General features: G+C 43.1%; 1 protein-coding gene across 2 annotated transcripts in view; it reads left to right on the plus strand.

Moving 5' to 3' along the window:
* The window catches only part of LRMDA (leucine rich melanocyte differentiation associated), a 1,590,166-nt gene that overhangs the window by 2,840 nt on the left and 1,577,055 nt on the right, over positions 1-10,271 (plus strand). For both annotated transcript variants that reach the window (XM_045291625.1, XM_045291626.1), the window contains exon 2: positions 1,356-1,456. In XM_045291625.1, coding sequence (XP_045147560.1) covers positions 1,356-1,456 — 101 coding nt within the window. The remainder of the gene's footprint in view (positions 1-1,355; positions 1,457-10,271) is intronic.

The following is a 10,271-nucleotide window of genomic DNA, read 5'->3' on the forward strand; positions in this document are numbered from 1 at the left end:
AGGGAGGGAAAAAAGAGGCGCTGATACCAAGGGCACAAGTAGAAAGTAATGTTTTGAAAATGATGACGGCAACATATGGACAAATGTGCTTGCTACAATTGATGCATGAATTGCTATAAGAGCTGTAAGAGCCCCCAATAAATTGATTCATAAAAACAAAAGCAGTTACCATTTCAGAAACCCACAGCTCTGGCTAGGAGTCAGCATGGACTCAGAGACTATTGTACTGGCGGCAAAGGCCTATAGTGCCACATCATTGGTGACACCACAGTCCTTCCATTTCTCCCCCCTCCCCTAAAATCTTTTTGGTCAGCATGGGTCTGACTTCATTTGGCCTTCTTTTGACCTAAATGCATCATTTTATTTTTAGTATTAAGTTGACCATATAAAGGCATCAATATCATTGTGGACTCACATGCAGACTTGGAATGTGGACATTGAAATCTTGTGCCCAAGAGACATTGGAATTATCAAATTCTAATCATAGGGATATTAGTGTGATGCAATAACTAGTTGTTATGTGTCTACAAGGTGTCAAGAGCTGTATGTTTTAAATGTGCTAATTGATCATATTCCTATACTATAGGTAAAATAGGAATAACAGTAGTATGTGACTCCTGGGGTCATTTCATGAGGGTTGACAAAATGACCGGTTGGCTCATCCTAGACAATTCACATGAGAAAGACAAGGCTCTTTATTCGCAGAAAGAGTTACAGCCTGGGATACCGACAGGATACTGCCCTGTCCTGTAGGGTCACTATGAGTCAGGATGGACCCGATAGCCGAAGAGTGTGGGGTTGGTGATGTTGTCACTGTTAGATGCCTCTGAGTGGGCTCTGATGCATACGATTGGTGTATGGAGAGGTTTCTTGATCCAGCCCTATTTCTCCCAGCCCCTTGCATGTTGAGCGCTGGTGACTGTACCTGCTGTGTCTTTTGTGCAGTAATGTGACTAACAGGGGCTGGGAGACGGATGTTTGTAGATGATGAAGGCGAAGGACAAGGGGGCAGCTGGAAGAAAGGCCCCAGAGTGGGAGGGTGATTGCTGGATTATATCAGCCTGCTCCGACATGGTTTTTCTTCACATCTGAATCCAGCCAATTTTACTCCAGATTTTCATTGTGCTGGGGTTAGTCTCCATCATGTGAACTATACTAGGACAGGGGAGTGTTGGTGGAGTCCCTGAAGCACCCCAAACTGATTTGATCAAGAAAACGGCACCAAATGTGGCCTTTTGTGTGCAAGGTGTGTGCGCTTAGAGTTGCGGAAGCAATCATCGGATCAATGACTCAGGGTTATGAGCGGCTGGGTGATTTCCGTTTGCCACATTGTTTCTGTTCCATTTAATTTCCAGGTGTCCTACATAGGCCAGGACTGCAGAGAAATTCCAGAGCACCTCGGCAGGGACTATGGACATTTTGCAAAGAGGCTCGATCTGAGCTTTAACCTCCTAAGGTATGTAACCTTCAAAAGAATGGGGCCAGGCCTGGGAGACCCAGCCTGCAGATAAAAGTCCAATATTCTAGCTCTGCCCCGGGTATCCTTTCATTCAGTGCTGGACTCGGAAACACGTGGGATCACACACCAAAGATTTGACTCTACTTACATTATTCCTTGTATTGTTATGCAGCTGAAGAAGTATGATGAATATGAGCATCATCCACCTCCCATAAGTTCCTATCAGAGGGCCATTATATTTTCATTTGCCTTCTTTCTCACTGATACCTGTGCAGGATACTCTCGGGCAGGGAATGCAGTAGAGTCACCAGGAGGGTTGAGGAAGTGTGTGGGTATGTTTTCTGCGTCTTCCGGTTGGTCTCCCAGGGCACTTGCCAAGTCACAGGTATGGTGTGTGGGTTTTCTTTCTTTGCCTTTTTGTATGAATTGGAACCTTAAGTGTTTGTAATGATGATTTCTCCCAGATGGTATTTCAAAGGAATTCAAACACTGCTGGCATGGGATGGGTGGGAGGGAAATACTCCACAGCAGTTCCAATCTTGGCAGAAGGTAAGTGGGGTCTTCGATATTATTTCATTGGAGAGTACAATGATTTTTGCCCCCCCCAAAGGATATTGGATTGTAACTGGTTTGGGTGTGCTGGGGATGAAGTAGGCCGCACTGGGACAACAGTTATCACGGGTTGCCAACAAGGCTTTGGCGCGTAAGTACCTTTGAGAGCTGCGTGGCTTGTGGCTGGCTTTAGCTGACTATTGGGGTAGGAGGAGAGATGGGAAGCCTGCATCACAAGCCAAGGCTCAGGTATTTTCCTGCTCCCAGGCTTTGGAATCTTTTCTCGCCCAAACTTGGAAGTTAGGACACTTGGGAAATAAGCATTTAAGGAAAAGGGAACAAAACTTGGGACATGAGCTAGAGTAGCAAAAAGTGGGAGCGATTTCAGTTTAAGCCGAATCAGCAGCATTCAGCTTGGTGCTCAGGAGCAAGGTGATGCTGCACGGTGGTTTCTTTCCAGGGAGCAGATGTTGAGAGACGTGTGGCAGACTTCGTACTGTGTGTGATCCCAAGAGGGTTGTGTGTGTCAAGGAGTTGTAGAAACTGAAAAGTTGCCATATAACACATAGATTTATGAGGAAACCAAAGAAAAGGATGACTCTAAAGGAATTAAGGATATTTGGGGTCCCAAAGAGAGGGTAGTGCAAAGCCTAGAGGGAGACACATGCGCTCTTCAGCTTAGATTCCAGGTGCAGGAGTCTCAGTTTGTGGCCTTCAGGAGCTTGCAGTCCTGTGACTTGGGTCCCCTGTCATGTGAATGGCTGGGAGGCCGGATGTGGTTTTGAAGAGGACTGAGCCTTCAGAGGGGTGTGTCAGTGGGCACAGGTCATGAGACTGGACTGTCAGGTGTGAGGAAACAGAGCTGTTCTGGTAACACCGGGCCTCTGCCTCCCTTTTGGCAGAGAAGGGGCTGGGCCTGGGGAGGGCTTCTGTGTGCTGAAGGTAGGTAGTGAGAAGAGGCTCTTGGCTCTGGGTGGTTAGATCTATCAGGATTCACCATGGGAAATCATGGACTGGTGATGTAGGAATATTCTGTGCCAGGAAGGTTGACGGAATGAATTCAAAGGGAGAGCAGTTGCGGCTTGCATTTTCCTTGGTTGAAAGAAGAGCTGTGTCCGCAAAGCTGAGTGTGGTGGGCGATGGGACTTGGAGCTTGTTCTCATCTGTGTTGTCCTCAGCATGTGATCTCCATAATGGGACAGAAATGGGTTGGGCCAGGGATGAGAGCTAAGGTTCCGGAGGAGTTTGTGTTTAGAATGAATGAAGAAAAGCGGTCCTGACTTAACTTGAGAGCTTTAGGGATTGGATCATATTTGCCCTTCTTTAGTTAGCTATTAATGGGGAGCCATTGCTGTGTCTCTTGGGTGTCAGAGGAAGCGATGAACTAACACAAGGATTGGGATCTATCTTTGTCCTCAACGACATCAAAATCAAAGATGGTTTTTGACTCTTAGCTACAGGCATTCCCAATTTATGAACCAGATTCATAAGTATGTCTTTAACATGGTTCTTATTTAGCTTTATTTTAGTGGGTCTTTTGGGATCTTCTTCACATTTACTTTAATGTAAGAAAGGAATGCTGGTGGCACTTTTGGGGAAATATTGGATGGTAACTGCAAGGTTGGTGGTTCAAACCCACCAGCTGTACCTTGGGAGAAAGAGGAGACTGTCTGTTCCCATAAAGATTTATGCCCTGAAAACCCTACGTAGGGTCTCAGTGAGTCGGAATGCATTCAACGGTAGTGACTTTAGTGCAGTAAAGAAACAGACCAACCCTTTTTAATGATTTAAAACTGCACGTGCAGCAAGTGAAGGTGATTATGATGAAGGTTTTGGCTTTTTTTTGCCTATAAGGGTTGGTTCCATCTTCATAAAATGAGAGCAAATTTTTATAATCTTAAAGGGAAAGTATGATTTGCCCCTAAATCCAATGTTTGTAACCAGGGTACTGCTGGTTCAGTGTTTAAAAATAGGAGGAGCTAGAGAATTGGGTGGGAAAGAGACAAATGAGTAATACAGTCACCTTCCAAATAAGTGGTGTCTAATCGAGGACCCAATCCCTCTAGGCTTCAGTGGTAATACATTTATGCTCCTACGCAAAGGAAATATCTTCAGCTTCCGCTTCAGATGTTGTAAGAAGTTTGTTCCTGGTTCCTTTCTCTTTTAATTTCCATAGGATTTCAGGGTGCATGTCTCCTGGTAAGTCAACCATGCACGGGCTTAAATTTGGCTCTCTGCTTTGTTGTCTGCTGTTTTCCCCCATGGCAGTCTGTGGGTCCCATTCTGGATGCCCCTTTATCAGTAATTGAATTGTGTCCCTCAAATATATGTTTCAGGTGGCTGGGTCACCATTCTCAGTGGTTTGACAGTTATGTAATGATATAATCATCTCCCATGATATGAGCTGATATGATCAGCCAAGAAAGGAATTAGAGTCCGATGCCACACCCTTACTCGAGTCACAGCCGATAATGATGTCAGGGAGGTTCCCTGGGCTGTGGAATGCATCAGTTTTTATCTTTCATGAGGTGAAAGGAGAGAGAAGTGTGCAGAGAATGAGAAACCTCAGAATAATCAGGAAAGAAGAGCCTTTGGACTTGGGGTCCCTGTGCTGAGAATCTTCTAGAGATGGGGGAAAAGAGATAACTATCATATGAAGATCCCCCAGGAGCAGAAGCTCCGTGGGACAAACTCCTCTTTCCAGAACTGAACCAGAGAGAAAGACTTCTTCTAGAGGCAGTGCCCTGAATTGGACTTCTAGCCTTCTAAACTGTGGGAGATAAAATTTGTTAAAGCCGCCCACGTGTATTTCTGTTATATCAGCACTAGATAACTAAGACGCCCTTCTTCCTTTCTCTGAAGCCTAACACAAGGTACAATAGGTAGTCTGAGGATGGCGATTATAGCACTTAGCAGGAGACAGGTTTAGAATAGCATGATTTCTGGCGTTTGGTGGGGGTCTTCCCTGCCACTGAGTTTCTTCATGATGTCCCTCACGTGTGTGGCTGGGAGCTTCCCTCTCCCTGTCCCTTCCTTTCCTTTTTATGTCACTTCCCTCTCTAAAGAGTTGCCCTCAGACACACAAAATTATTTTCGTTTATCATGTAGAAAAAAGTTATTACCCCCTGCCTCGCCCCCCCCCACCTTTCTGCATCGTGGCAGGCTTCCTTTCCATGCTCACGTTTTAGGACATCGCAGTCAGCTGGGCAGCTGGAGGTGCACCCGGAAACAAATCTTCCTGTGCAGGAGTTCACAACATCACCTGCGGTCTGGTTTTGGCCACACAATTTACTTTTAGGCAAAGGGTTCTGTCTATTGAATTTTAAATAGTCAATACAACAACACAGTACCACCTTCAACAAGAAACATAATGTTTCTGTTGCTTCTATATCTAGCATCCTAATTCCTCTTTGAACTCCTTATCATTGTTGCTCCTTTGTTGAGTGTTCTTTAAGAGATATTCCATACATTTACTGACATGTGGTTATATGTGGGTGTGAGTATATTACGTGCATGTGTATTAATTTCTTATGTTGCCAGATTTGCATTCTTATTATATAAGAAGTATTAACTATAGAAGTATAATTAAGATGTTAATTGAAAGGGAGGCACCAGGATTCAGTTAACCACTCATATTAGGAACCTTCTTCATTGTCTTATCAATCATTCTTTTTATAAATTAGCTAAATTTTTAAAAAAACACAGTTTTATTGGCAATCTAGTTTACATACCATAAACTTCAAGAGCTCAGTCATATCAAAGAGCTGTGCAATCATCTCTATAATTCGTTCCAGAACATTTTCTCCCTCTTGTATTCATTATTAGCTCCCCATTTCCCGCTAACTCCTCCCCCTCCTTAAGTGCCTTCAATAAGCCCCTAATCTAGTTACTGTCTGTATAACTTCCCCCATCCCTCCTGGATGTCATATACTGGAAAATAGACCAACCCCCCCCCCAAACCAACTAACCAACAATAATAACACTCTGATAGAGAAAAATAGGGAGTAATAAAAACTAGAACAAACTTAAAATAGGTCAAAGGGAGATCAAATGACCAGGTATCACATTTTAACCTAATTACACTGCCATGATCACATTTATTATATTATCTGTCTGATAGCAAAGCTTTCACATCCCTCAACTGCAGTCAGAGGGACATCATCAGAAGCTTAATCCATGCACGGAAGCTGCAAATGGATTTTGGACTCCCACTGTCATCCATTGTCTTCTGCAAATCTTGTGTTCACAATTTAAGCTCTGATACCATGCCCTCCTTTGGATTTGAATTTTATTGTTTATCGTCCTTGGATCACACAGGCTGGGGTGCTTCTTCCATGTGGTCTTAGTTGGGTGCTTCTTTGAAGACCCCAGACACTATTCTTTTTTGATAGCCAGGCACCATCTGCTTTCTCCACCACACTTTGCTGTAACAACAGTATCTTCAGTAATCTCTTCATGAGGGTGAGCATCAAGCAAGGCACTGTCATAAGGTTCAATCATTTCTGGCTACACTATAAACAAGTGTGAGCCCCACATCTATTTGCATAGCTATAGTTTATGTTTGTTTCACTTTAGAGGCATCACTATTGTTCTATTCCAGACACCATTAGCAATCATCTCCCTGAGGTATAAGGCAATTCTATTGAGAGTGTCATTAATTTATCCACTGGTGTAGAGCAGGGTTCGGCAAACTTTTGAGATGAGAGAGCCAATCCTGGAGCAATTTAAGTATTCAAGAGCCAGAAATATACTTTTACAAACAAGTAAAATCACCATTATCTGAACAAGATCCTTTAAAAATGTTCAGTTTTACTTCAAAGCCAAATGGACGTACTATAAGAGCCACAGATGGCTCAAGAGCCCCAGTTTGCTGACTCCTGATCCCGTTTACCTCACTGCTGCAAACAGGAAGCTCTGCAAGTGTAGACTGGCTTGAGCCACATGCCATGAATTGTTGATCTGTTCAGATCAAACTCTTACTGGTTTGTACAGTGCTGAAAGCATTAAGCACTGTTTACATTGACAGTGGGGTTGGTGATAAGACAACATTTCCATTAACACTCATTCACAAGGGTAGAACCATGTCTATTAGACTAGTACATGTCATGGTAAGACAGGGAGGGCATTAAAATAGTAAATCTATTGTGGTGTTGGTCTCCTTTCATTGGGTACCCTTCAAGCTGGGGGTCGGAAACAAAGCCCACTGATAACCACTCCCATAGCTGTGGGGCGGCAGTCATCTATTTCTCCTCACACTGGGGAGTTTCAGTCTTAAGAGCAAGGGCTCCAGGTAAATTTGAGGTAAAGCCCAGTTCACTTAGTGAAGTTTACACATCACATCCTAAAGGTGTGGTCTATGAAGGATCTTGTGTTCCATGACAGGACTGCGTGTAAAGTCACAGTAGTTTATAGCACACAACCTGAATCACCAAGGGCTGGGTAGAAACTCGGTCAAAAGCGTCTAATTAGGGACATGGTATCAGGCTTATTCTCCTATTGGGTCCTATATAAGTACTGTAAGCATTGTTTTTCCTACTGAGAAGTTGTTTCTCCCTATTCACCCACCAACAGAAATGAAAATACCTCCTCTATGACATTGATGCTCTCCCACCCCTCCACCTTGACTTTCCACAAAGTTTCCCTTACCATTCCTGTAGGAATGTCTTGATTTGGCGTGCCCTTATCAAAATGTTGTAGGACAGCAAATGAATGGTCCTTCCCCTCTCTCTCCTTTCTAAAGAAATGACCTCAGCTGAGGTTAGGTGATCTCTGTCTAAGTGGTTTCGAAGCTGTACATATAAGCTGGGGGGTGCGCCATGGGTGTGGGGGGATGAGGTACGGTTCGTGGATGTGAGGCAGGCTCTCTGCTCTTTTTGTTTGGGAGACTGGGTGAGAAGCTTCTATGACCTGAGAGCAGACGCCTGTCTGCGTCTTGGTGTTTGTTTTTACAGCAGTGAACTCACACAACAGGTGTGCTCTTGTGATTGACTAACTTCACTCAGCACACTGTTTTCCAGGTCTTCTCATATCATGAGGTGTCTCTTGCTTTCCTCACTGTTTTTAGGGGTGTGTAGTATTCCATTCTGTATATACACCACGGTTCCTTTATCCACCCTTCTGTTGTTGGGTACTTGAGCCGTTTCCAGTTTCTTGTTGTCGTGAGTTGTACTGTAATAAACATGGGAAGGCGTACATACATCGATTAGTGTTCTGTCTCTCATTCCTTTGGGGTATATGCCCAATAGTAGTATTGCCGGCTCATATAGGATTTCCATTCCCAGCTGTTTTAGGTAGTGCCTTAGTGCTTCTAATAGTATATTTGCCGTTCATTCTTAGCCATATGCCATCATTATTAATCTCATTCATAAAAAGTGATGAGTCTCTTGATTCTTCCTGTTGTCACCTGTTTATCCTGGGGAGGAAGGGTAGTTATGACTTTATAAGCTCTGAACTTTTACCATAAGTCACAATATCTATATTTCACCTTAGGTCTTTTCTATTGCATTAACTGGGTCTCTATGGCATCTACTAGAATAATTACCATGCCACATTTGGGATGTACATTAGGAAACTTGCTAACTCTCCATGCAGAAAGACTCACGGACATCCAAGCTCTATGTAATATTTCTCTTACTCTGCCCTGGTTCAAAGTTAAGTCACCAAAGCTAACTTGTGCCCTATCAGATTGGAAGCTGAAAAAGAAGGCAAGAAAACAGGTCTAAGTAGAATTTCTGGTTTCCATAAAAGACTCAAGCATTCCTTTCCTCTGCCTTCCCAGTCCAGGTCTGATTCCTTCTTGTGATTAGATGGGGACCAGGTAAGGTGGAGAGGGTATGAATTGGGATGGCTCTCTGGACATGATTCCTGAGAACCACCCTGGGATGAGGAGGTCCCCAGGCTTCTCTTGAGAAGAAGTGTCAGTGAGATAGGCAAAAGAAATTGAGATGAATTTATTTACTTCACATGATTGGCTTAACGAATTGTGGGGACCGGCAAGTCAAAATCTGTAGGTTAGGAGACAGACTGGAAGGTCTTGCTAATGCATATGATTGTATTGAAGGTCTGGGAAGCCCAAAATTTGTAGTTTAGATGTCAGTCTGTGGACTCCTGAGGACTGTGTGCCAAGATTTTAGGTCAGGTGATGGAAAGCATACAGAGTGAAGAGAACAGAGTCAGCTCAAGTATCTATTTATAGTTTGGAAGGAGAACAACCCTAAAGAAACCCTTTTCAACGGATTGATTGACTAAATTAGGAAGATGATTACATTATATCTAATTAGATTTATCCTACAGATTAGCAACTTGACTAGTGTTTGATAAGCCATTGGTAACCATAGCTTAGTCAAGTTGATACATGAAATTAATCATCACAGAAGGGTTAGGGTGCTAATCAGGTAACATTTAAGAGGACTCAAATGAAAGTGAAGTTTTGCCTTTGGACTTGAATGTGTTAATGGTCATGAAACTCAGCGTCTGCACTGCATGGTATTGTACTTCAGAGCACCTTATTTTATAGTTTAAAGGAAGCATTTATTAAGTCTTAAACAGGACAACGACAAAGACATGTCATCCAGATAAGGAAGATCATTATGGTCAGGTTATGACGTCTGACGATTTGTAGCCATACTCCACTTAAATAGCACAAAGAAACTGTTATAAAGCCATGAGTGGTGGTGAATGAATACATCGAAGTTACAGGTTGTACTACAGAAGCAGGAAGGGAACCATGATTGGGACACATATTGTGTTAGAAGAGTTTACAAGATTAGTCCAGGGCCTTCCACCAGGCAGTCAGGGCATGACTCATGAGTATTTGACCCCTATTATGGTGGCCTCCATCAAGGGTACTCTCAGATAAATCTCCCAAGGAGAACCCTCTTCCCTGTGGTGGTTAGAGCAGTGGACGTAATCCACAGGCCAATGCACTCTGCCTGCGGGCATGACTACTCAGATCCCTTGTCAATTGGCAGAAGGACTTCAGTGGAGGCGTACGCCTTGTGGGGACTCTGAAAATAGATTTTGAGCTTTCTCTGTTAGCCATACCTTTCTACAAATGGGGGCAAGTGCTATTTAAAAATTGTTTTCGTTATAATAAATATAATACTAAATATAGAAATCTCAAAACATTCACAAAGGTGTAAAGAAAATCTTAAACTTCTTAAATAATCTTATCACTCAGAAATCATTAATAATTTGTATTGCCCATCTTTTATGATGTGTGTATATATCATGTCATATATCATATATATCATAAAAGATG

The sequence above is a fragment of the Echinops telfairi genome, unplaced genomic scaffold, assembly GCF_000313985.2.
Source record: "Echinops telfairi isolate 266 unplaced genomic scaffold, ASM31398v2 ScPeMD7_70;HRSCAF=299, whole genome shotgun sequence".
Classification (NCBI taxonomy): Eukaryota; Metazoa; Chordata; class Mammalia; order Afrosoricida; family Tenrecidae; genus Echinops; species Echinops telfairi.